The sequence below is a fragment of the Eschrichtius robustus genome, chromosome 6 (assembly GCF_028021215.1).
Source record: "Eschrichtius robustus isolate mEscRob2 chromosome 6, mEscRob2.pri, whole genome shotgun sequence".
Taxonomy (NCBI): Eukaryota; Metazoa; Chordata; class Mammalia; order Artiodactyla; family Eschrichtiidae; genus Eschrichtius; species Eschrichtius robustus.
In genome coordinates, this window is record NC_090829.1 from 24,590,281 (window position 1) to 24,618,136 (window position 27,856).

Genomic DNA, 27,856 nt, shown 5'->3' on the forward strand with positions numbered 1-27,856 from the left:
CTTTGGGCCAAGTTTGTTAATTTTGTACTGGAGTGTATTATTTTGTATTTGTTGTAGAAAAATGGAAAGTTTTTTTAAAATTAATTAATTAATTAATTTTTTATTTATTTATTTTTTTGGCTGTGTTGGGTCTTCGTTTCTGTGCGAGGGCTTTCTCTAGTTGCGGCGAGCGGGGGCCACGCTTCATCGCGGTGCACGGGCCTCTCACTATCGCGGCCTCTCTTGTTGCGGAGCACAGGCTCCAGACGCGCAGGCTCAGTAGTTGTGGCTCACGGGCCTAGTTGCTCCACGGCATGTGGGATCTTCCCAGACCAGGGCTCGAACCCGTGTCCCCTGCATTGGCAGGCAGATTCTTAACCACTGAGCCACCAGGGAAGCCCAAAAATGGAAAGATTTTACCACAGAAGGAAAAGAATTTTCCTTCTGTGCTCTGAAGTGGAGGTAAAGCTTTATGCCCTCCTCTGACAAGTTTTGTAAAAGATGATGTTCTTCGAGGGAGGGGTGACCTGATAATTGAGTTTCAGATACTTTTCCTTTGTGCTGCTTGTGTGCAGTTGTCATTCGATGAATTCACCTGCCTGGTCAGACACCAGAACCGCAGAAGCAAGCTCTCGCTCGAGTCTTGTTTGCTACCTACGTGTATAACATTTTGAATTATAGTATTTACATGATTATTTCTATCCCGACTTTTATGCTCCAATGACCTACTTTTGAGTCATCGATCCATCTTTGGGAATGTGGTGACACAGTACTAAGGACAAAGATGCATATATGACAAACATAGCCATTTTGCCCAAATAAGGAGAAAATATATTAATTAAGGTGAGTTGCGCCCTGTAAACTGAAGATTAGATAACTGAAGGATTAGCTAACTGAGAAGTAGCTGGGGAAAACTGAGCGATACTATCCTTACCAGACACGGACAAACTTTAAAAATAGAAGAATTTTTGTGAAGATCACAGTTAATATTACATTTCATATGAGTGCCCTGGCTGCGAACCGAATGGTTCTGTCACTTCATTTCTAAGCCGCCAAACTGCTTGCCGACCCCTTGACAGATAAAGACTGCCTGTTAACTGCATCCCAAGCCTGAGAAACACTGCTCTGGCCTCCAGCTACTTGAAGTGTGGTCCAGGGACCAGCAGATCAGCATCACCCAGGAGCTGGCTGGAAATGCAGAACATAGGTCCCGTCCGAGACCTTCAGAATCTGAATCGGTATTTAACACAGTCCTCAGGGCATTCAAATGCCCTTTAAAGTTTGAGAAGTGATGCTCTAGACAGCCCTTCTTAAGATGGGTGTCAGGAGGGTGGGGTTACTCTCCTAATAAAGAACAGCAGCCTTGTAGGCCTTCGAGGATGGCAACGACACCCGCTGAACGGGCAATTGAGGGCCAGCAGAATAAGCCACCCCAGAAGACGCCACTTGGGCATGTGGATTATCTCAGCATGAAGACAGTCGGGGCCCAGCAGGCTCAGGAAGAGCTTTTTACCTCCCCTTTAACTGCCTAAAAGAATTTAGATAGGGGGTCTGTACCAGGAAGAGAGCTATTGCCAGAGAGAATTTTTATACCCAAAAGACTCATCTGTGTGGCGAGGCAAACATTTGTTCCCAAACGTTGGCTCTTCCCATCTTCCTGTGAATTGTCTTCCTCCTCTTTGAAGCCCCAGATCCCTACTCCCTTCTCCTTAGCTCAGGATGGCATAAAAGCCTCAATTACCTGACTGTGGGGGTGTGTCATATTGTTATGGGGCTCCCATATGTACAAAATTTGTTTTTCTCCTGGGTATCTGTCTTACGTCAATTTAATTACTAAACCAGCCAGAGAACCTAGAAGGGAAGGAGAGAAGAGTTTTCCACCCTACGCAATCCATGACTGTATCAAGAGTCATCTCTTGGGCTTCCCTGGTGGTGCAGTGGTTAAGAATCCGCCTGCCAATGCAGGGGACACGGGTTCGAGCCCTGGTCTGGGAAGATCCCACATGCCGTGGAGCAACTAAGCCCGTGCGTTGCAACTACTGAGCCTGTGCTACAGGGCCCGCGAGCCACAACTACTGAAGCCCGCATGCCTAGAGCCCGTGCTCCGCAACAAGAGAAGCCACCGCAATGAGAAGCCCATGCACCGCAACGAAGAGTGGCCCCCGCTCGCTGCAACTAGAGAAAGCCCGCGCACAGCAACGAAGACCCAACACAGCCAAAACTAAATAAAAAAAAAAAACAGTCATCTCTTCATTTCTATCAGGCGCAGACTGTTGGGGGAGGGTGGGAGGGGCAGGGCTGGCTCTTGGTCAAGGTTTCACCGGGAAAAGGATGTACTTGGAGACCAAGGCCAGCTCCTGATGCAGTTCGTATCTTTGGACCCAGTGGTATGAAAAGGAGACAATTTGAAGTGATTTGGCGGGTGACGTTGCATGGTCACAGGGGCTTGAAGGGAGCAGTTATTTTTTCTTCTTTTGTTCAGGCAGCAGCTGTGGCTCCCAAATGCGTTGTCTGCTGGGGATTTAGAACTTGATGATTCACAAGTTTTGTGAGTTGGTGCTTTTCTAGCCGGACAGTGGTCTCGGCCGGGCGTGTGGTTATAGCCTGAGGGTTGAGAATCAGACGCAAATGAAGGCAGCATCCTCATGACCTCTGTTACTTCTTAGCCATCGTGTAGTTCCTTGTTGCCCCAGCAAGCAGGATGCCAGGGATGCGCCCTCCGGCCCCTGCCGTCACAGTTTGCCCTGCTCTTCCTCTTCCCTAGGCTGTCCCCCCGCCCCACGTTCCTAGCTTGTACTGCCCGCCCCAATCACCACTTCCTCTTTGATGATTTTCTGCAACTGGGTGATAACTGCTCCCTCCTCCAAAATCCCTTTCATCTAGTGGTTTGCAAGCTTGGCTGCACATCAGAATCGTCTGAGAAGCTTTAAGAAATCCTAACGTTCAGGCCACAGCCCAGACCAGTTAAGTCAGGATCGCAGGGGGTGGAGCTTGTAAAGCTCTCCCGGTTCAGCCAGTACTGGTACCATAACACTTGTCTGATCACTGTAAACCGCCTGAAGCTGAGGTACATCTGTCTGGCTTTCTGCCCCTGGTGCTGGGGCATCAAGGGTTCTCAGTGCATATTGACAGACTTGTGCTAAGTCTGCCTGCAGCCTGGTGTAACTGGGGAAGAAGTCATGGCCTTTGGAACTATACAGTTCTGGGTTCAAAACTCCCCTCTGCCATGAATCAATTGGGTGATCTTAGGGCAAGGCTTAACATCCCTTTCTCCCAGGTCCACGCACGTAAAGCGGGAGTTGAAATGTGATGCTCCCAGGGTGATTGTGAGGATGAAATGAGATATTGCATCTGGAAAAGTGAGGCCCATATCAAAAGGTCAACTAATATTTGTTTCCTTTTCTTCCTTTTGTCATTTTTCCTTTTTCCCTTTAGGCATGGTGCCAGGTACAACCAAGCTCTACCAAGCCATGACTGAATTCAGTTCAGTTCTGTTAAGTCAGCATATCCTGAATGCTGGCCATCTGCAAGATAATGAGTGGACAGTGGGGTTTCAGGGAGGGGGACCTGGTGATTTTGGTCAACTGAAGGCTGCCTGTAGACCAGGCAAAGGATGGGCAAGTTTCACAGTATGACTGCATTGCTTAGGCCACATCCTGAAGTAGGGGGCATTTGAATCTGATCTCTTGTGTTTGGTCCTTGCTGAGGTGCTCCCCTCCCACTGACCAGTTCCCAGTGGGGAGGGGGCACAGAGGAGGATGCTGATCTGCAGAGAAGCTGCCTCCTGTGGTGCCAAGGTGCAGATGGCACAGTCCCCTCCTTTACCTCCAGGTTGGCTTGGTGGAGCTCCCCTCTCCTCTGCACTCATTGCTAAAACTAATCAGTCTGCCTGTTGAAGTGATGCAATGAACCAAGATGTCTTTGAATTCATGTGCTGTCTGGACTCATCATTAGTCATCTGTGCCATCTTGACTGATCCCATTAATGATGTTGACACTGGCAATTCCTAACTTGGATTATCAGCAGTATATTGTAAGCCTCTAACAAATGTTTGTGAAACTGAAGGAATGACAGGTTGATGGACAATATTTGGGAAGGCTATGGAACCTTCCATAGGCAGACGTCTTACTCCTTGCAACCTCCCCAAACCTAGCCTAACAGCTGCCAACGCTCAGTGATAAACACACCTGAAGGCTTCTTGGCTAATCTCACAAGTACTTCAAGAGCATGCTTCAGGATCAGCCTATGAACATCAGTTATCCTTGAACTGTGCTACGTATCTCCACACAGAGGGATAAGAGACTGGGGCAACACTATGAGTAAATCAGAATACAGCACGGAAGGTGGTGTTTTTAGAACCAAATCCCTGAAGTGCTCCTTTCAAAAACATTTGAATTGATCAAATAATCTACCTGTTTCATTTATTCATTTTATTTTATTTTTTTAACATCTTTATTGGAGTATAATTGCTTTACAATGGTGTGTCAATTTCTGCTTTATAACAGAGTGAATCAGTTATACATAAACATATATCCCATATCTCTTCCCTCTTGCATCTCCCTCCCTCCCACCCTCCCTATCCCACCCCTCTAGGTGGTCATAAAGCACGAAGCTGATCTCCCTGTGCTATGCGGTTGCTTCCCACTAGCTAACTATTTTACATTTGGTAGTGTATATATGTCCATGCCACTCTCTCACTTCGTCCCAGCTTACCCTTCCTCCTCCCCATATCCTCAAGTCCATTCTCTAGTAGGTCTGTGTCTTTATTCCCATCTTGCCACTAGGTTCTTCATGACTTTTTCTTTTTTCCCTTAGATTCCATATATATGTGTTAGCATACTGTATTTGTTTTTCTCTTTCTGACTTACTTCACTCTGTATGACAGACTCTAACTCCATCCACCTCACTACAAATAACTCCATTTCGTTTCTTTTTATGGCTGAGTAATATTCCATTGTATATATATGCCACATCTTCTTTATCCATTCATCCGATGATGGACACTTAGGTTGCTTCCATGCCCTGGTTATTGTAAATAGAGCTGCAATGAACATTGTGGTACATGACTCTTTTTGAATTATAGTCTTTGTCCTTCTGTTCCCATCTGGAAGGAGAGGGGAAGGGAAGAGGGAGGGGAGAGAGATCAGGTGAGGGAGGGCATATCTCGGCAGGCAGGCCATCAGAGTGGGCAGTTTGGAAGTCTCTGCTGTGAGCTGACACTGCGGTCACAAGCAGAACTTCTCCTCAGAAACCTCAGTTCTGCTCTGAAGGCCTTTAACTGATTGAATCAGGCCCACGCAGATTAGCTAGCCTAGTCTCCTTTAAAGTCAACTAATGATGGATGTTAATCACATCTACAAAATATGCATTCATAGTAACACCTAGATCAGTGTTTGAATGGGGATTATATCATAGCCGAGTTGACAAGCGAAACTATCACAGCTGAGGAGAGGTAGGGTCATACACGACCTCTAGAACAGTAACGGTATAAGTCGATGTTTCTCTGAGCTAGTTCCCTGTCCCCGGAATGCCAGAGCTTCTTGAATTCTCCGTGAGGGCTCATTCAGGCTCTTTTCCCGGGTGCACACTCCGTCTATCCACTGAATGTAGCACTTAGCCTCTGTCCGATTCTCTCTTTCTTCTTATTGTCAGTGGTTCTCCCCAGGGATTGAGTGAGAATCATCTGTGGTGCCTTTTGAGGAAGAATATGCTTGTCCTCTTGGAGATTCTGGCACGGTCCTTTTGTGGGGAGGGCATATCAGAATCTCTTTGCAGGAGTTAGAGAGAGGTAATGAAGGTCATGTGGCATTTGAGAAACTCCTCAGTGAAGCTGTGATGCACATCTCATCCCTCCAAACACTCACCTCCAGCCTGGACATTTTCCTTAAACTTCAGATCCTTGTAAACCTCTGGATAGCTCCATGAAGCTCTACATGGGAACCTCAGCCTCAGCATGTCCAGAGCTGAATCCACTGGCTTTTCCTTGTTCCTCCTCCTAATACCCTCAGTGAATGGAGCCATCAACCTATTGTCACCTAAGCCTTAAACTTGGGATTGTTCTGGGCTCCTCCAGCTTCCTCACCTTCCATATCCAATCAGTTACCAACTTTGTAGATTCTCACTCTGAAACCTATCTAGAAGGTGCCCCCTCTCCATCCTCCTTGATTCCACCTGAGTTAAGTCTCTTATCATTTCTCTCCTGGGCTAGTAAAATAGCATCCTAACTGGGCTATTGCACCAACTCCCAGTCTTACTTGCACTCTGTCTCCTCACAATACATATAATTTTCTTCCCTGTTTAAAATATTTCAGTAGCTCCCCATTCTCAAAGGATCATGGCCCAGACTGCTTCATTTGATCTACATCTCCAGAATTATCTCTTATTCTTCCATTTTCTCACACTCAAACACATGTACAGCCCCATGTGGAATAATTTATAGTTTCTCTAATGTGCCAGGCTGCTTCATACCCCTTTGTCTCTGCCCAGGCTGTTCCCTTTGATTGGAATGCCTTTGCCATATTCTAATGATCCACCGCACCTCCTGCCCCACAGGCCAGCACCCATCATGTCTGCTTAGTCAAATCCTCTCATCTTTCAAGACTTCACTCAAATGTAAGTTCCTCCTTGAAGCCTTTCTTGACCATACCTTCACCCCCCACCCCCAACTTGAAGTCAGAGCCACTCTAAGAACAGATCATACATGAAAATTGTATCATTGTAAAAATTAAAAGTAATGCGGATAAACCAAAAGGCTCTCTTGATTCAGTCCTCTTATTCCCACTCCTCTTTTTGTTATCAGTCTGCTGTGGATCATTCCAGGCTGTTTTTTCACTAACAATTTATCTTGAAAATATTTCCATGTTGAGTGCATATGAATGGGTCCATCTCTACATAGAGTATAACTGCTGCAGAGTATGGGTATAATACAGTTTAGTTAACTCTTCTGCTACTTTTTTTTTAACCCTTTAAAAGGAGTTTTATTGATGCTATGCAGGCATTAACATTTCTCAAAAAATTTCAAATAGAAAGAATTAAATTGCTTTGCTTAGCAATCTTTTTTCCACTAATTTATCTTTTTTTTGAATTTTTGAATTTTATTTTATTTTTTTATACAGCAGGTTCTTATTAGTCATCAATTTTATACACATCAGTGTATACATGTCAATCCCAATCTCCCAATTCACCACACCACCACCACACCCCCGCCCCCCGCTGCTTTCCCCCCTTGGTGTCCATACGTTTTTTTCTCTACATCTGTGTTTCTATTTCTGCCCTGCAAACTGGTTCATCTGTACCATTTTTCTAGGTTCCACATATATGCAATAATATACGATATTTGTTTTTCTCTTTCTGACTTATTTCACTCTGTATGACAGTCTCTAGGTCCATCCACGTCTCTACAAATGACCCAATTTTGTTCCTTTTTATGACTGAGTAATATTCCATTGTATATATGTACCACAATTTCTTTATCCATTCGTCTGTCGATGGGCATTTAGGTTGCTTCCATGGCCTGGCTCTTGTAAATAGTGCTGCAATGAACATTGGGGTGCATGTGTCTTTTTGAATTATGGTTTTCTCTGGGTATATGCCCAGTAGCGAGATTGCTGGATCATATGGTAATTCTATTTTTAGTTTTTTAAGGAACCTCCATACTGTTCTCCATAGTGGCTATATCAATTTACATTCCCACCAATAGTGCAAGAGGGTTCCCTTTTCTCCACACCCTCTCCAGCATTTGTTGTTTGTCGATTTTCTGATGATGCCCATTCTAACTGGTGTGAGGTGATACCTCACTGTAGTTTTGATTTGCATTTCTCTAATAATTAGTGATGTTGAGCAGCTTTTCATGTGCTTCTTGGCCATCTGTATGTCTTCTTTGGAGAAATGTCTATTTAGGTCTTCTGCCCATTTTTGGATTGGGTTGTTGTTTTCTTAATATTGAGCTGCATGAGCTGTTTATATATTTTGGAGATTAATCCTTTGTCCAACTTTTCTGCTATTGATGGACATTTTCCCCCCAGTATTTTGCAATAACAGTGTCACAATGAATATCATTTTGTACACTTCCTTATGCATAAATGCCAAGTATTTCTTTTCTACAGGGATGCCTAAAAGTAGAAGTCTGGATAGAAGGTATACATATTTGATTCTACATTTCTTGACATATTTTTTTATTTGGTAGTTTTTTCCTTTCTTTTCTCATGCATCAGTAAAAGTTCTTTGTATATTTTGAAGAATGATCCTTAGTCGCACAAACAAAAAGTATATATATATATATATTTCTCCACTTCATTTAAAAAATTTTGCTTATTGTGTCTTTAATTATAAGAAATTTTGTATTTTTATGTAGTCAAATGTATCATTCTTTGTTTCTGGTTTTTATCTTTCTCAGGAAGACCATCCATATGCCAAAGTTATTTACATATTCTATTTTATATTTTTTGTTATTCTGTAGCTTTATTTTTTACATTTAGCTGTTAAAGTTACTTGGAATTTAATTTTATGATGTTTGAGGGTATTACCTAATTTCCTTTCTTTTTCCAAATTGAAAGTCCACTGGTCCATACTGTTTATTGAATAATAGTCTATTCATCCATGCCCCCAAGTTGAAATGACATTTTTTATGTATTAAGTTTCTAAATATATTCATGAGTCCATTTCTGTCCTTTGTAGTAGATTTTCTTGATCGCTTTGCTTATTTCCGGGCCAATACTACACTGTTTTGGTTACTATAGCTTTATCGTATATTTTGATACCTTATAAGGAGTCATTATTTTTTAGCTGTCTGTCTCTACTAGATATGGGCTGGATGGGACTGAGTCACATGTCTTTGAATTTTAAAGATCTTTTACATAGTTTGCATCCATGTGTGTTGAATGATGCAAATGAATAAACCAGAAGCTATTGGTGTTATTAATGCTATACTTTGTATTCTCAAGGTCTCAAAGATTGCAGTGTAAAATAGTTTTTCCAGTCCTTACTTCCTATTGCAACTCAGTACCTTAATGTGTTGCTTCATAGGAATCTTCTCCTTCTTATTATTTTGAATAAATAGTGCATTTACAGTGTACAAAACCCAAAAGCTGCAAAAGTGAGAAATCTCTCTTTAATTCTTAAGAGGCAATCATACTACCAATTTCTTCTTCAACATCCAGAATGGCAGCACACCATCTGTTCTGCACCTTGCTCTTTTTGTTTAACAATATATCTTGGAGATCATTCCATATCAGTACTTACGGTGCTGTTTCATGAGATGGCTGCGCCATGTTTTATTTAACCAGGATGGCAATTCAGTTGCTTTAATAAATATTCTTTATATGTATAAAATTCTCAAATATCTGGAATAAAAATTTTGCTTATGAAACTGGTGGGTCAAAGGGTATTTGAATTTTCAGCTTTGATTTATATCATTAAGTTGTCCTCCAAGAAGTTTCCAGAAACTTCATGAATGAAGACCGTGACGGCATTTGACACCAGGCTTCAGACTTGCTCAGACATGTGCCGAGTACCAGGGAGAACACTACAGAGACGTTAGCTGGGACCCTGACAGTGAAAGGAACTCTGTGTGTGTGTGTGTGTGTGTATGTGTGTGTGTGTGTGTGTGTATGTGAGTGTGATGTATACACGGTAAGAAGTTCAAGAAAGAACCTTAAGTGAATTAATTAGGGTCCTGTTTAAAGCTCTAATAATGAATGCAAGCATTAGTGGTTTGAATAAAGCTCCTTTGCCTTTATTATTCATTAGAAACTGGCAGTAAATAATAGGTTTGAATTCCACCGTCCTGATGCTGCTAATCAAAGCACAGAGCATTTCTTAAGATCATAAATTATTATCCTTCACAACAGGAGCAGAAAGGGAATTTGGTTTTATGAATTGCTAATGGGACACTAGCTAGCCTCTGTTCTGGTCTTTGCCTGATTCAGAGGGAAAGAGGCTGGTTATCACATCTTAAAGCTGGAACCCTGTCCAATTGGGCGGGACACACATTTCCTCAAACTCACAGTATCATACCTACCTGGAGTCAGCTGGGATAAGTGGTCCAGCCCAGATTAAACAGCCCTCATTCCCCTTGTGGGTAATGGTTCATGATGTTCAGATGGAAAGAGATTTTTTTCCAGGCAGGAAGAGGGCTTTGCCTGTGGGCCAGGAGGCTGTTTTTTTGTCTGCCCTCTTAGCCAGTTGGTACTGGGTGTAGACGGTGTATCTTCCCCTCTCCACCCCGCCTCATTTCCATCCAGTGTGTCATATTTCTCTCCCTTCTCTCCACTCCTTCCCTCACTAACGTTTGTCTGTTTTGGGGGGATCTTCTCTTTCCCTGATGTGTCTTCCTCCACGCAGAGGAAAAGAAACAAAACACCGAGTTCTTACCCCACCCTTTCACATGATAAAGGCAGAAATAAGATGAATCCTTCTCTCCCGCCTTTCCTTCCGTCCTTTCTCCTCTAGCACCTCCTCCCCTGTTTTGGAAGTTTCTGGTCCCCTGCAGTGTGAAAGGAGGAGGGGCTCCCCTCTGCCTGACTCCGCCTTCCCTTCTCACATCCTCCCAGCCCGCTGTGCTCTCTCCACGCGTCACTGACTAGGCCAGCAGCCCCCATGGCTCTTCCTGGCCCAGAGGACCCCTGCATCTCCCTTACATCACCTTTCAGTCCCCCTTCACCTGGCACTTCGAGAGCGAGGGCTTAGCACTGCCAATTGGCGTGGACAGTAGAAGTTGGCTTTAAATACATAAATAAAACAATCGTGCTTTTTAACAAAATTTTATTAGGATTAAGTCAAATTAGAAGACTTCCTGCTTTGCCATTTGCCATATTTACCCGGAATGACCATGTTATACTTAGCTGAGTAGAAAACAATTTGTGCCCTTGGATTCTACTGTTTGGAAAGCAAGAGAATCTGCGTAGTGGCGTGCCCGGCACCACCACGGTTCACGTCTAAAGCCAAATAACTGGTCAGCAAAGCCTATGTTACTTCCGAGCTTTGGGTCCCAGGAAGATGCCATTCCTAACCTGTGACTGGGGTCTGCTTTCTTGGAGTCTGATATTAACATTTGTATTTCAAGAGAAGCTGTGTTTGAGGTATCTTAATGGCTTAAAGGTTGTGCAGCTCAACTAAAAGCTGTTGCGTTGGTCTCCCCGCCATGGGCCGTGAGCCATGCCTTGTAAAAATGCCCCCCATGCTGCGCCCTTGTCTCCTCCGCGCGGTCTCTGCGCACCCTCCGCCCTGCTCCTCTCGCTCCTGCCCCTGCGCTGCTGCTGAGCTGTGAGAGTTGGAATCGGAGGACAGGTCAGGGCTCCTGTCCCGACTCCTGCTGTGTGGAGAGGAACCTGTGCTAAGGAATCTCATCACTCAGCGGACAGAGGGACCTGCCACGGAGCCTGGAAGTGACTCAGATACAAGCAAGGACATGGTGCGGAGGAGAGGACCCCGCTGTCCCTGGAAGGGGTCCTACCAAGGTGAAAAGTGGCACTGCATTTAGTGCAGAGCGCAACAAAGCTGTCACCAACGGCTTCAAGCAAGGGGAGGAGCAACTTGAAGAGGATGCGGAGGAGAACAGCGGGTCCCCAGGCGCCGTGGGTTCTGTGAGGCCGTCAACAGTGGTATCAAGCAAGCACTTATCTGGGCCAATATCCCCGGATCATTAGGAGCGAGTGGGCGCCTAGGTTCTAAACATATAAAACGTCTCACTTCCTGAAGAACTGGGCATTCCCTCCAGCTTAGGAGCCGCACATTTAAGCTCAGAAACTCCTTTTCTGATTTTTAAAGTCTCCTTAATGAAGGGAATAGGATCCCAAATCCGAGTGAAGGGCCCAGAGAGCGGCACACAGAAAAGAAACACCTGCAGACACAGCACATCTGTTTCAGCCTCCCAGCGGCTAGACTCCTCCCTCCCTCCCCCTGCACCCTTCCCACCCCACCCAATTCACTAATAAAAATGGCGCTGTCAAAAACTTAAATGCAGTTGCGTAATATAGAGGGATGATAATAAATTCTCATTTCTGCAGGCACCAGAGGATACACGTGATAAGGTTTTGAATCTCTCCAATTTATGCTCTTCAGACATTTTCCAGCCTCTCCTCCATGCAGCCGCATCGGCTTGGCTTGATCGTCAGTGATCCCTGCATTACCTGTGATTACCTCGGCGTTGTTCACGCCCATTAATTCAGCTGGGATTCACCCGGAGTTTGCTCAAGCTTGAGTTCATAGCCTCCTAGGCCAAGGTCCCCCTCATAAATGCTTTCCTTGCTTGGAGTCTGGGGTGAAGCTTTCTGGTCCAGACCCGGCCTTGCAGGAGGGCTGCAGGGTGAGGTGGTTTGTTCCTGGTAATTCATGGCCAGTTCATCCTGGTTTACAATACATTCTACATCATCCTCTTTAAGCTGTTCCTGGTTTTGGAAAGAAAGAGAGGTCACTTCCTGATAAAAGCAGAAAACAATAGCAGTCCTACAGTGTTAGAAACTAGGATGTTTGCTTTCCTTTTTTAACTGCCCTGTCTTGTCTTGGCTGAAGTGGCTGGTATGGCAGATGTCACGTTTTCCCTCTCTGTGGGTAAGAGAACATGTGCTAATTGAGCACCTCTGTGGATAAGGAAGTTAAAATAAAATGCAGTGGAGTTTTTGAATGGATACCTAATCTGGGTGAGAGGAGTTAGGAGTTTGCAGAATCCTGTGACCTCAGAGTACGGAATGATTCTCAATGTAGGTTTTGTAACACTCCTGCCTATCACAAAATTCTTAAAACTCAATGTCTGTTATATTTTCTTTGAAAAGTATATCCTCACAGCATGTTTCTTGGGATGAGTGTCACAGGGCTAAAAAGGGTTGGAAGTTACCATAGCAGATAATGGTGGAAATGAACTAGATCCGGCCACTAAAGTTTTCCTCAGACAGAGATTCCCTTAAAGAAAGGAATTAAAATCTCAACTCTTCTTCCATTGTTTTCTGGAAGACCACACGAAATTACCTGTAGAATGAACCCTGGCTAGGTGACCTCAGCTCAGTGGTTTCCAGCTTTGGCCTGTCTTGGAATCACTCATTGAAGCACAGATGCTGGGCCCCTGAGACCAGAGTTGTGATGTAGGGCCTGAGAATTTGCAGTTCTAACAAGTTTCCAAGTGATGCTGAGGCCGCCGGTCTGAGGACACACTTGGAGAACCACTGGCTCAGGCTGTGGTGTCCTGAGCACGTCTGAGATCTGAGACGCCTTTTTCTCTGTTTAGACAAGGGGTCGGCCAGCTGGACAACCTCCAAGGGTGCCACAGACTCCAAGATTCTGCTCCTCGCCAGTCCCTGACACTCTGATTTACTGATAAGGATTCTCATTGCTTCTCAGCATTTTTGATTCCACCCCCTTGAGCTATAAAGCACAGGCCTAGTATTCTAAATCTCAAAACACAGCACTTTGTGAGGGCACATTCCTTCTTTTATATTTTCTAAATTCATTTTATGGTTAAAAATAGTGGTCACAATAAAAAAAAATTGCATTTTTTTTAAAAAGAAGAATGAGCCCACATCAGCAACAACTGAAAAGAGAAGAGAGATGATTCTTGGTGCCGTGAATTTTAAAAATGCTTCCTCCTCAAGCTGGGAAGAAATAGCTCCGAGGTTCCCCGGGCTCATCAATATTCCCCATGCCTGTCCCTCTCGGGATATTTACTCACCCCGTAGGCCTGAGGACTGGTGAGCAGTCTGGAAATTGGGTCGCACCATTCAGGTAATGTTGTGGTCAGCGGAGGACCAGAGTGGGTTAAAATTGGTTTCAGATATCTGCGAGGGCTGTTAGGGAATACTTGCCAAGAGGAAGCCAGGATTTAGTTTCTTACACAGCACAAACATTTGCATGCCGCGAAAGAGACAGTTATTTTTACATTTAAACCGCCTACTCCCTCATTTAGGAGGTAATTTGGCCCGCAAAAATGGCTAATTATATTCTTTGCTCCACACACGTTCCCAGCCCTCCTGGTAGTCTTTAATCATGGAGAAATGGCGCCTCGACCTGAATGACTTTAATAGCAGCATACGAGACTGTGTTTTCCTAAAACCGCACACACATCTTAAACCAGAGGTAATTGTCACAAAGAAGCAAGAGGTATTTCATAAAACGTTCACTCATTCTAGGACTGGGTAGTGAACAGAGATTGTTTACCAAAATACTTTATTTTCACTATTCAACACAGTCACTTTATACTTCATACATCAATGCATCGCCATACGAAATAATGTAAATAAGCTGGAGCCAGGTTTATTCTACTGTCTAGCACCTGCCTTTCTCCTCTCTTCATCCCAAAGTGCTCTAACAAGTGAAAAGAAAAACCTGTTCATCTAAAGCCGTTATGTTTCCCTCCAATCTATCTACAATGAAATCCCTAGAGGCTGCCTCAGGTTGCCTTATTTATTTATTTTTTTCCTCCAAGAAAAGTAGTGAAATTATTTCACCATTCTATCAGAAACAGCTTTTAAGCTTTGTATTATTTCCTCTTCTGGAGAATAGCTCACCTCATCGACTTTCTGAAATGCTCTAATAAATAGGGAAAGGGAAAACAAAATGGAAAGCAGTTACCATCGGCTCGTGAGGATGTACAGTCACCCCCAGGCACTCAAGACAAGAGGTAATCCAGGCAATGGCTCGTCTGGAGCCCACCCACCGCTGGACGACACCATTCTGTCATGCCCTGAATGCTCTGAGCGTGTGGGACAGAGGGAGGATGCAGCCCACATGGGCCAGGACTCTGGTTGCCTCTGGCTTCAAATCACTCACCACCACAGTGGGGACAAAGCAGGCGAGGCTCATGAACACAGCCTAGTTATGATGCGAGGAGAGCGACTGAAAAGATGCTTGAGAGGGTCTGTAATTGCAACTGCGAATAGAAAACTTGACGACTCTTTTCAGATGAGCAGCTGTTGTGCTCAGTTAAGGACCGGGAAGATATTAAAGTTCAGAGCCTGGCATTCTCTGCAACATCTTGTAAGTCTATCTACAACTCTGGGAAGCCCTTGATGATTTGCCATTAATTTTTATTACAGAGTGTTACTACCTTCATTTTATGGATGAAGGAATTGAAGCCTAGAGATATGATGACTTTAAATAATCCGGAGGCTCCCTTTGCTATTCGAATCCACCACCGTCACCCCCTAGTGAAAGGTAATTTATCAGAGCAGAATCGTGCATATGACCAGCTGGTTCTCTAGAGAGAAAAGCTTGCAGACAGCACCCCTGCTGGTGAGCTGCGGACCCTCTCAGGCAGGGGGCTTGTGGTCTTACTAGGTTTTATGGTGTGCATAGGTCAGAGAAGATTTTTTTTTTTTTTTTTTTAGGGAGGTGAGGTGGACGAGATATATATAATATACAACTGGAGTATAAATCAAAGAAAATCCAGCCAATTTTATTTCCAGATGGAAAAGTGACAGCAAGTAAGCAACATTTGTAGCGATGTTGTGTAAATAAAAATGAGGTCTGTTGTTCAAGAGAGGCCTGGGCAACTTCCATTGTTTGAGATTCTCAATATAATGAAAAATCAAAATGCCAAAATCATGTTACAGAACGAAAACACAAATTTAAACTTGCACAAGGCACATTTTCTTCTTTTCATCCTGGTGAGGTATCTCTTCAACTTTATGTGTCTTGTTATTGGAGCTAACACTTATGACTTACTTTGTAGCTTTTTGTGACTGTGAGGCCTGGACAAAATGGGTTACCATCTGGCCCCTCTGGACAAGCTCTGGGATTTCCGACTCAGAAGACCTGGGCACAACTGCCAGCTCTGCCCCTTCACCGACTCTATGACATGTGGTCTAGTGATTGACCCCTGTGAGCCTCGAGCATTGCCATGGGTATTAACTGAAATAACATGGAAAAGAGGTGTTGTTACACTTTCACATGCCATTCAAATGCTATTTTATTTAAAAACATTATTTTCTAAGCAATACTTTCTGGAGAGAGTGGTGTGTCAATTATTGTTCAAATAACAGAGGGGAAATGATATGAGGGTAGAGATGAGAGAGTGGCACTCCTGGCATTTGCTGCGGCATTGAGAGTCACAGGCTAGTTAGTGGTTGGAATATTTGAGCTGCTCCTACACCAAAAATAGCTATTTGGGTTAAACATTGTTGTATGGGGGGGCTGGCGTCAGGTAGTAGGTGAGAGCTGGGAGAATTTGCTGACATAAGACTCTTCTAGGAAACTCACAATGCCATTCTGGCTGTGCTGGAGTCTCAGTAGCGGCAAGTCAAAGGAAGGACACATACACCGCGTGGCAAAAGTGAACGGAACGTGTAAGCACCATCCGCAGACACGGCAGATGTGGACCAGAGTCTACGTTCTCCAACGTCTTGGTTTGCCCAGTGCTTGCCATATATAATGTGCTCAGTGGATGTTCGTTGAATTTATAGTTTAGGAAAATATTCAGGGGTATTATGAGTGATGGAGGTGGATTCTGGGTGACTGTGTCAAGGGAAGAATGAAGGGAGCAGATTACAGCCAACAAATGAGGATTTCCTGAGGATAAAAGCCTAAGGAAGGTCAAGTCAGAGATGGATCTCTTGGGCCTAGGTTATCAGAGAAAGGGGACCATGTGGTAATGGCATAAAATAAAGTGGTTAGAAAACAACTTTGTGCTTCACTCATTCAATCATTCATTTGTTCCTTCATATACTCACATATTTTTATATTATGCGCTAAACTACTGAAGTACCCACACAAGGAAATTAACAATTACATTATAGAATGGAAAGCTCCCTTGTCTCTAGACGGTGGTCTCCTTGAGGGCAGGGCTGTCCCCTTCAGCTGGATACAATGCTTGGCACATTTTAGATGTTCAAGAAATAGTTGTTGAATTAATAATGAAAACAGGCTCAAAGAGAGTAAAAGAATTGCTCAGTGGAACAGAGCCAGCTAGTTATTGGCAGAGCTGGGCCCGAGACCCCAGACATTTCCACCACATTGGGCACCTTCCTGCTGGTATAGAGACACTGAGTAACAAGTCTCATCTAATTGGATAACTTATATGGAATTGCGGACTCAGTGACTTTCTGCGTTCTTCATCGCTGAGCAGTATCTGGGAAGTGGCTGGATCTCCAGGATTACCTGAATTATTAAAAAATAAGAAAACTCTTTTGATCTACAGGAAACCCCAACTGCCAATTTTGCAAAATGTGTTATTTTTCTTATCAGGTTCTAGTATATGTTCGGAGAGAGAGAGATTCCCCATTGGGTATTTCTGGTACAGCTAGTTTTGCTTTCTTAATAAGCTCGAAATGCATCGAGATGAAATGTTAAGCTCTGGGGGGAAAAAAAACAATGACTCTTCTCATCTTTAAAGGGCATAAGTTTGGGAAGAGCAGTCTGGTTCAGGAGATGTAAGTAAAAGCTGGAACTCTACCCGGAATTAAACATGTGTGAAATAGGAAAGACAATTAACTCAGGCCAAAGGAGAAAATGCATCTGCTATCAGCAGGTCCAGAGCTATATTTATTGCTTAACTGAACCAACATCCAAACTAGTGGTGACATTGATTTCTCTCTTTTGTTAGTTTCTGTTTTGATTATTCTAAGTCCTCATGTTTTGTCCTTTGTAAGTTGCCAAAACCAATGGGTGCACAGCTTGCACTTACAAGAGGCCTATACCTCTTATAACATGGTCCTACATAGATTGGTCAGATGCAGAAACCCCAAGCAAAGATTCAGCTCCACAAAGAACATCTGCCCCTTTGAAGGGAGTAAGCCCCATTGCCCTGTACTATGGATTGAATGTTTGTGTTCTCCCAAAATTCACATGTTGAAGCCCTGACCCCCACTGTGATGGTATTTGGAAATGGCGCCTTTGGGAGGTAATTAGGGTTAGATGAGATCATGAGGGTGGGACCTTCCTGAGGGGATTAGTGTCCTTCTAAGAAGAGAATCCAGAGAGTTTGCTCTCTCTCTCTCCACATGTCCACAAAGGGGTCGTGTGAACACACAGTGAGGTGGTGCCTGTTTGCAAGCCTGGAAGAGAGTTCTCACCAGAACCTGACCGTGCTGGCATCCTGAGCTCAGACTTCCAGTCCCCAGAACTGTGATAAAATAAGTTTCTGTTGTTTAAGCCAGCATTTTATGGTATTTTGTTATGGCGGCCTGAGAAGACTAACATGCCCCTGTTTCTGGACTTCTTGAAAAGTCTTTGATTTTAGAACCCTGAAGAGCTATGTTCTATCTTGGCTTTCTCTAAACATGCCTCATCGTGAAGACCGTCTTGGCATTTGTTAAAAATTCAGATGTCCAAGTCTTGCCCTGGAGATTTTGATTTGGCAGGTCTGGGAAGTGGCCTGGGACTCTGTATTTTCAATGGCCCAGGCGACTGATGATCAGGCAAGTATGGAACACAGTGGTCTCTCTCCAGAGTATTGCCCTCCATATGAGATTTAGATCTTAAATAGGAAGAAAAAGAATATGGCCTCTTATGTCCATAAAGTCATCATTTTTAGGGTGATGACAGGTATAAGATAAGCCCATTTTGCCCAGAACCCAGACCTGACTAATGCCAATTGTTTCAACTTGTCCCTGGGGGATGGGTCAGCAACTTGGCTCAACAAGATACAGCCTTGATGATGTTACACCTGAGAGTGGAGTAATGAAGCGTCGCATCTTGTAGGAAGACTTTGTAGGAAGTCTTTGTAGGCTTGTGTAGGAAGACTTTGTAGGAAGACTTTGTAGGCTTGTGTAGGAAGACTTTGTGCCTATTGGGAGCATTTGCATGTGTTTGTATGTATAAGCTTGATAAATGGTCTTGTTATCAGGAAAAAATTCTTGTTAATTCAGAGGTGTGTAGAGAAGGAAAGCACATTTATCTTTTTAGGAATACACCCTGCATCTTTTTATTTATAAGACATTTCTCTATACCTTACTTTCTCTTTACAACTGTAGGTGGGTATTATAGTCATTTTATAGATCAAGAAATGTGTAATCAGATGGCTTTTCGATTCTCTTCTAAACTATCTTTACCTCCCTTTCCAGAGTGCATTTAACTTCCAGGGCTGACTTGCTACCAGAGATGGTCAGGGATCAATGGCAGGTGGGTGGGGAAGGGTAAGTGCATCCCAGAGTGGGAGCCAACCTTGCCCTCCAAGCCCATGTGTTACTGCAGGAGACCAGGTCCCAATTGCTATGGATTTGCTGAGTCCCCATGCTGGTATTTACTCAGCATCCATGAACAGAACAAGTAGAGGATACCCCCAAATTGTACACACCCCATCATTCTTTGATTCCAATATACAAATCACACCCTTTATGCTTTATTTCACAGGAAATGTGGGCTAACAAATTGAATTGAGTGTGTTCTCCCTCTTCCTTAGGATATGTTGGATTCTGTAATTGGACACACTGTCTTGCCATCTTGCTTAAGTATGTGATGAAAAATTTTGCTGAGGTGTATTTGGGGTTCAGGTTGGAGGAAGGCTTTAAGAGTCCAACCAAAAGCCCTCTTCTTTAAGCTGTTTCATCACTCTGTTCTCTCTAGCTTGAGGGAGGACTTCCCATTCTGCACTGGCACACGCAGAGAACGTAGAGGTGTGGTCCTGTCTTTGCAGCAGCCACTATATTTCAAGAACAAGCTATCAAGAATATACAATGGAATATTACTCAGCCATAAAAATGAACGAAATTGTGTCATTTGTAGTGATGTGGAAGAATCTAGAGTCTGTCATACAGAGTGAAGTATGTCAGAAAGAGAAAAACAAATATCATATATTAACGCATATATATGGAATCTAGAAAAATGGTACTGATGAATATATTTGCAGGCCAGAAAAGAGACACAGATGTAGACAATGGACTTGTGGACACAGGGGGGAAGGGGAGGGTGGGATGAAGTGAAAGAGTAGCACTGACATATATACATTACCATGTGTAAAATAGATAGCTAGTGGGAAGCTGCTGTATAGCACAGGGAGCTCAGCTTGGTGCTCTGCGATGACCTAGAGGGGTGGGACGGGAGGGTGGCAGGGAGGCTCAAGAGGGAGGGGATATATATATACATATAGCTGATTCACTTCGTTCTACAGCAGAAACTAATACAACATGGTAAAGCAATTATACTCCCAATTAAAAAAAAATAAGAAAAAAAAATAAAAACAAAGAAAAGGCAGAAACCCGCTATTCACATACAAGGGTGAATATGTGTTCCTTTGGTTGACAATCCTAACCTTCACCATTTTAAAGGAAATTGCCCTAGACAACTGCTAGGGCAGAAAGGAAGCCCGAATAAACACCCTGAGCGGTAAGCAGAACTGCCTGGAATAAGATAGCAAGGAGTGACCACAAGCCCCTTCAGCCTGGTCTCTGATCTCTGCTACTCACATGTCTGTTTGGAGAATGGCTCTCCCTTCAAGGCCAGGCTGGTGTGTCCCTTCCTCCCAATAGCCATCTCAGATCTGCCACACTGAACTGCTTCAGCTCCATGGCGGATCCGGAGCAACATGTATGATACATACCTGCCTGACAGCATTTATCACATTGTCTTAAAGCTGATTGTTTACATCTCCATCTTCCTCTTTAGACTCTAAGCTCCTTGAGGGAGCTTATAAAATAAAATCTTTTTGTTGTAAAATGAAAAAGTGATACATCAAACATCACAAATCTAATGTGTATCTTAATGGATCATTATAAGGCATGGAAAGCTTCCAGATTCCAGGAAACGGAACTATGTCGCCTACCCTTGAAACCCTTTTCAGGTGTCTCATCCTAATCAAAACGTCTTCCTTTCTCCAAAAGTAACTACTATCCTGATTTTTATACAAGTCACTTCCTTGAGTTTTTATTACAGTTTTGTCACTTAAATGTGCATTCTGGCACACTACAGTTTGGTCTTGCCTATTTAAAAAAATGTGTTATGTCTTTTAATCTATAGATTCCTCTTCCACCCTTTTCTTTATCATTTATTTGCTGAAGAACCTGGGCCATTGGACCTGTGGAGTCTCCCATGGTCTGAATTGCTGATTGCAAACTCATGTGCAGCCCAGCATGTTCCTCTGCCCTTTGTATCTCCTGCAAATTGCCAGCTGGATCCAGAGACTGGATGAGATTCAGGTTTTATTCTACCCCTTCTGCAAGACTAAAGAAGGCACATCATATCTGGTTGTCTCTCTTTGTGTGATTTTAGCAGACACTGATGTGTAATAACTATATCTATTTGCTCACTGGGGTGTGCAAACAGTGAAATTCTAATTTTATCTTTTTATTATTTTATTAGGTAGAATACTTTTATAAAGAGACACTTTTCATTTGTCCTATTGGGATATTCAGTGGAATAGTCAATGCAGGAAAGGCAAGATAAATGTTTGATTTATTCCCTCTATTTACTAGTTTTCCAGATAATGATTGGTTATGACCCTCTGAAAATGACTGATCTTTGTTTAAATATCACCATAAAGTAATGCATTTAAATGAATTTGATTGCAATTTTTATCACTCTTGAGGTTCAAACTGAAGCTCTTTGGTCAATGGGAATCTTCAGATTGGCTTCTGAGTCCTATTGACATGATGCCAGTATCTTTGATAGCTTCCTTGTCATCTGCATGGCAAGTTGTAGGTTCATCTTATACATTTCTGTTTCAGACCTCAAAGAAGCTATTTCTGCAAACTTCTCTGGGTTTTTTTCTTCAGTGAGAAAGGGTATTTTAACAGCACAACCTGGGCACCAAAGGTTGCAATATAAAATGGGGTGCTGGCAAATGTTTAACAACTGACTGTCTTAAAAAAAGGGCAGATTTGTAGCATTTCCCAATTTTCATGGTGTAAATACTCCCATTATGGCTGATTCCAATATACCAACATGGAGTCATTAAATGTGGAGTTGGGACAAAATGTGTACAATCTGTTCTTACCAGCTCTTGTAAACCAGCTTCACCATACCACTGATTACATATCTCATGAGTTCCTATGGATACTTACAATTCAAGTTCAAGAACTTCTGATTCTCAAGGACATAGGGGATGATAGAATTAGAATACTCCACAATGACTCATTTGTTTTATCCATAGTATCTATGTACTTACAGTAGTCTCATAATCATAATATACTACCACTGTAATAATTACATCATATCTTAAAATTTTTTGCTTATCCTTCCTCCATTCTAACTTCTCATTAAAAAAAGAAAATCTATAGTAGAACTATTCATAGTTGTACTATATTTACATTGTCAGAATGTATAACCATTACATTCTATACTCTCTCTCAGCCCTCATGTAATCTTAGCACTACAGGTAACTGTATATTTAATGTTCACCTTCAGGCCTTATGTCAATGTCCTTCTAGTCATTTTGATTCTTTGAAGCTGGTTCTTTAGTAGATTCCTTAGGAAGCACTCATGGAAACATTCTCTGAGTTCTCGACTATTGATAAGAGTTAGTGCCCTTTATATATTGAAACTCTGTTTTTCTGGAAATAAAATTGTTGGCTTATACTTTCTTTATTTGATTACTTAAGTATGTTTCTATTTTCTTTTAACATAAGGAGTTGCTCCTGAAAAGTCTAATGAAAATATAATTTTCTTTCCCTTATAAATCACGTTTTTTTTCTCTAGATGTCTGAAGGACTTTTAAAAAAATTTCATTAATTTCACTAATTTTTTTCTGATGTTTGCTGTTCCTAGTTGATAGTCTCAGGTACATGGTGTGCTCTTTCAATGTGTAGTTCCCAATGTGTTAAATGTGTTGTATTTCAGGGAAGTTCTCTTGAGTTAGGACTTGTTCTGTTTCCTTGCTTTGCTCTTTTTTCAGGGATTCCTGTTTTCTAGGTGTTCAATCTCCTGTGCCTATCTTCAATATTTGTCACTTTCTCTTGAATCTTTTTAATCTTTTTCTTTATTTATTTTTGACTTAAAAACTTCTCTTTCTTTTCACTTGCATTTTCTTTTAAGGTATTATCCATTGTGTTTATTTGCTTTTGTAGTCTTTCTAATTTACTATTCATTTCTGAAATAATTTTTTAAAAATTTTAAATTGTTTCCAGAGTTTTTTTCTAATTCTGATTTATTTCGTTCTTTCATAGCTCATATCATTTTCTTAATGTCTTTTAACTTGTTTTAATATAGTATGTTATAGTTTTGATTTATTTATGGGCACATCTTTCTGGCATGCTTTCATTATTTGTAGAGATGTTATTCTGCTCCTCATCCTCTCTTTTTTTTTTGTTTTCCTTATAATAAGTTTCTATGGGATTTGACTTCTTTTCTGTTGTTCGTTTTTATGCAAAATTAGTTTTCCTAAAGTTATAGAATAAGGTAGGGTTCAGGAAAGCTGTTCTGACTTCACAGGGTTCCCTCTTCTGTTGTTTTTATATAGTGGTAAACATGGTGGCTTGCATTCTGAGATTTCCTGCCCTGTTTCCTGTGCCCACCGCACTTCTCCCCACCCCCCAGCTGATCTGGACCTTGTCTTTCCTTTATCACTATTGTCTCTATGCAGCTCAATTTTAACTCCACTCCAAGGCCATTTCTCCTGAGTGTAGGGCCCTGACCTGGAAGGGAGACTTCTGAAAAAATGCCTGTGTGCTCATCACTCGTGTACAATTTTGAGAGCTCTCAGGGGTCTCGACAGCTCCAGCCCATTCAGTCCTTCTTCCTGGGACCTTCCACTTACTCCTCTTAGAGAAAACTACATCCCCCACTCCCTGCCCCAACACCAGGTTTAGGGATGTTTATCAAATTGGTCCAACTACACTTTCCAGGAAATACTATTGGCCATTCAGTTCTCCTGATTTCAAGCCCCTCAGACGCTACGCCATTGCTTCCTTTTTCCTCCTGAATGGACACTTGTACTATTGGTGGTTTGTTTCCCCTCACTTTTAATTTGGAGTTTGTGAGAAAACTTGCCCCTAGTTTTGCTGTACATGTGTCCATGGATTTTGGTTTTGTTACCTAATTGTTCTGCCTATTTTTTTTTAAACTTAAAAATTTTTTACTTACTTTTTAAAATTGTTCTGCCTATTTTTATGTAGGGATTTGGAGAGATTGAGAGACTGCTGTTGATGTCACTGCCATCTTCCCAGAATCCTCCAGGACTGTATTTTATTTGATCTTCTATGTTTGGTGATTAGTATCTAGCACATTACTAATGAATGGGGATGTGGTCTAGTTAGATTTGTAAATTGTGCTCTGTCTGAATTACCTAAGCTAACTGGGGACTGTCCATAATTCAACCAATGTGGCTTAGATTTATCAAAATGGACTTTCTATGTCACAGCCAGGTGAGCTGATTGTACCTGGAGCCATGATTCCTAACCTTCCCTGGCCTTGGACTGGCATCTCTGAAAGAATGCCCGTGTGCTCATCATTTGCGTAAAATTTCATGTGACATTTCAGAGAGTTCCCAGATGCCTTGAAATGCATCCATGTTCCCCTAGAGGTCCTGAGCTAGGAAACTCTGGTGATTAAGTATTAAGGACAAGGGCAGACTAAAGGCTGATAAAATGATGTGCTTGCTATCTTATTTGTACCGGCAGTTGGTTTTATCAGTGATATCTATAGGATCTACCTATCAAATGTTAATTCTGTTGGGCTTCTCGGTTCCAGATAGACAATCCAGGGACAGAGAAAGGGCAGTGGAGTTTGTTTAAAGGTTAAAGGAAAGAAGACAGTCGTAAGATGCCAAAGCAGCCAGTGGAAGTAGGGCAAGTGGACAGGAGATAAACAGGGGGAAATATTGAAATCATGAGGCTGGAGGAAACCTGAGAGTTCATCTGAGCCACAGCCTTGGATCTCAATACAAAAGAAAGTCTAAACCTGGGGCTTCTCCAAGTGTGGTCACCTGCTCATCTGCGTCAGAATCATTGTTGCTTCTTAAAATGCAGATTTCCAGGCCCTTGACCCTGACCCCCTTAGGTGGGGGCCTAGCAATCTGCATGTTAAGAACTCTCTGAAAACCACTGGTCTAAATGATGCAGAGCAGGATGGCATCCTGTCTCCTGAAGAACTCTGGATGTGGAGGTACAATATCTATGAGCTGCACGGTGCAACAATAACAATAATAACAATGATGAAAATAGTATTACTTTCACTCTTAACCACCATTGCTCCTCCTCCTACTATTGTGGCCTTAAAATTTTTCCCTTTGGGCACAGGATGGGATCACAGATTTCCAGGAATCTTTGCTGCCTATCAGACGCAGTTCAATCCATTTGCACCACATGGGAGGTGACATTTGGCTCATTGTTTCAAGAGAAAACAGTTCTGGAGAAGAATGCTGCTGATACGCACATGGAGTGGGTCTTGGCTTTTCGTGGCCTTCTGGTTATTAGGCGAAGTGCTGCCAAAGACCCAGACCTCCTCTGTTAGCTCACGGTGATTTTGACAAGAGGCCTTTATGGGTCACCTCCCTTGCGGTGTTTTGGAGAACCGGGCTCTGAGAAGTAACTCTGCTCCAACGTTCCAAGTCTTCACTCTTGTTTGGAGGGAAATTTTTATTTGATTTCTTCCCCCCAACACTGATTGCGTCTGGTCTTGTGAGTATCGGAGCCTCAGCTGGCTACCCCAGGATTCACATTTAAGACGGAGGTGGCCAGCCCTGCTCAAGCCCTCTCTGGCTCATCCACGGGGCTGGGCCCTTCCCCTCAACATCCAGAACAGAGTGCGTACCTGAGGGACATGTTTCCTCATGTGGGCATGGGCAGGGACCCCCTGGGGATGCAAAACTGTACTCATCTTCTACCTCTAGGGGGCCAGGAACAGTCACTTTTGCACTGACAACTTCAGCGTGGACTCCATGGGTCAGGATACTCAGAGCACGAAGCTAAGGAGGAAATTACCTTCAATGTTTTCATGGGGAGGCAGATGGCAGACACCAAACACAGATGGCTGAGGTTCTGGCTCCATGACTGCTTCTCAATTTGAGCAAAAGTCTCCAACTCTTTGTGGCTCTACTTTCTCATTACTGAGGAGACTCATAATGCGATGTTAGATCCGGTTAGGTAAGTATTTAGAGACTGCAATTACCTAGTGTCTTTGTTTCCCAGGGCTGCGTTAACAAAGCACCACAAACTGGGTGGCTTAAAATAACGGAAATGTATTATCTCACAGTTCTGGAGACTGGGAGTCTGAGGTCAAGGTACTGGCTGGGTTAATTCCATCTGAGGGCTCAGAGGGCCAAGCTGTCCCACGCCTCTCTCCCAGCTCCTGGTTACGGCCAGAACTCCTTAGTATTCTTGGCTTGCAGGTGCATCACTGCATTGCTACCCTCATCTTCCCATGCTGTTCTCCCTGAGTTTTCACAGGACTGTCTTCTTATGAGCAAACCAGTGATATTGGATTAGGGACACACCCTATTCCATTATAACTTCATCTTAATTTAAGTAATTACATCTGCAACGAACCTATTTCCAAATAAGTTTACATTGTGAGGTACTGGGGCTTAGGACTTCAGTATGTCTTTTTTTGGGAAAATAATTCAGCCAGTGATTTCCCGCTACTTCTGAATAATCCCAAGTCTTCTGTGTGTTTATCTATTTATTTTGGGGGCAGTAGTTAAAAAGGCAGACAGGCTGGGTTTGAATCACAGCTCTTATTATCTGTGAGTAAGCAAATTTCCTAAGCTCTTTGAGCCTCATTTTTGCCATCCATAGAATGGAAATAGCTTACAATAGTGACTTCATGGGGGGGATTAAGTGAGATAAAAATAGATACTTTTTTAAGCACAGGTCTGGGCACATAATAAGCACTCAGCAAACATTAGTTAATGTTATTATTATTATAATTTTCACTGTGTCCTTTGAGGAGTTGTATGTATTAGAAATATATTCCAAATATCCCCAAGTCAATTTACTCATGAAAAGCCCTCCATGTGCCCCGAGGATTTCCTAATATTTCTTCTGCTGGCTGCTGGAGCCCAGAGGAAGGTACTGCAAAGTTTCTCTCAGGAGATTCTCTTCTGTTCTTGGAGCTGTGCCCCACGTGATGGTGCCCAGGGAGGATCTGCTCACTGTTTCATGTCAGCAGGGTTTCAATGGAGCACTTACGTTCCGAGGCTCCTGACACAGGAACGACCTGTCTCCACGGGAGTGAGGCACTCACTCAGAAGGGGGGTGTTTTCAAGTTGGGCATCGGGTTTTTAAGGTCGCCCTAGAGCAGCCCTTTCTCATCATTGTATTTGTTTCTCTGGGCTCTGGTTGTCCTTGAGGCCGATCCCGCTTTCCTGTACTCTGAAGACACCGTCTCTGCCTGGCCATTTAGTGAACTCCTTACTATTGAGAAAGACAAATCTCTGTTGCTCTGTCTCTCTCTCTCACACACACACAAACACACACACACCCCAGCAAGGCTGACTGCTGTAACCCACTGAGTTAGTTACGCATATGGGAATCAGGGTATGTGACACTGGGTTATTTGGAGCTATGGAAGGAAGCCCCATTCAGGAGACATTAGAAACTCTTTTTCCTTTGACTGAGAGGACACAGGAGGAGAGCCCTTTGTTGTTACAGGGTCACATGTCATAGATAATCGCATTCTGCTCTCCAGGCACATTTTTCTCTCAGATGCAGTCACTTTCAAACTTGTTTTCACCTCTAACCCCTACCTGGAAATACATTTTATAATTGCTTCTCAGTACGTGTCCTAACATCTGCCGAGTCATAAAACTAAAAATACTTCTGTGATGCACTTGGGTCTATTCCTATTCCTATTTTTATTCTTTGTCCTATTCTCCATCCTATCCTAGCCTATCCTATCCTGTCCTATACCATCCCATTCAGTCTGTCTTCTATATGTTTCTCCTGAGCATTACTAGGATGCACCGATATCCAGGTCTCCTCGTCTTTCAGGTACATCAGCATCTTTAAAGAAGGTGCCTCGGCTTCTTTGAAGTAGGTGGGGCTATATCACTAATTCTGGCCAATGTGCTGTGGTCACGGTGACT

General features: G+C 43.0%; 1 protein-coding gene across 8 annotated transcripts in view; it reads right to left on the reverse strand.

Annotated features, from left to right (window-relative positions):
* Nucleotides 1–11,924: 11,924 nt before the first annotated feature.
* Nucleotides 11,925–27,856, reverse strand: part of SLC9A9 (solute carrier family 9 member A9) — a 685,705-nt gene continuing 669,773 nt past the window's right edge. For 7 of the 8 annotated variants that reach the window (XM_068546052.1, XM_068546049.1, XM_068546048.1 and 4 more), the window contains 2 exons: nucleotides 13,640–13,745; nucleotides 11,925–12,365 (listed from right to left, as the gene is read on the reverse strand). In XM_068546052.1, coding sequence (XP_068402153.1) covers nucleotides 12,138–12,365; nucleotides 13,640–13,745 — 334 coding nt within the window. In that variant the 3' untranslated portion in view covers nucleotides 11,925–12,137. Of the gene's footprint in view, nucleotides 12,366–13,639; nucleotides 13,746–15,769; nucleotides 15,817–27,856 lie in introns of those variants that run through there. The other variant, XM_068546055.1, reaches the window with a different exon arrangement.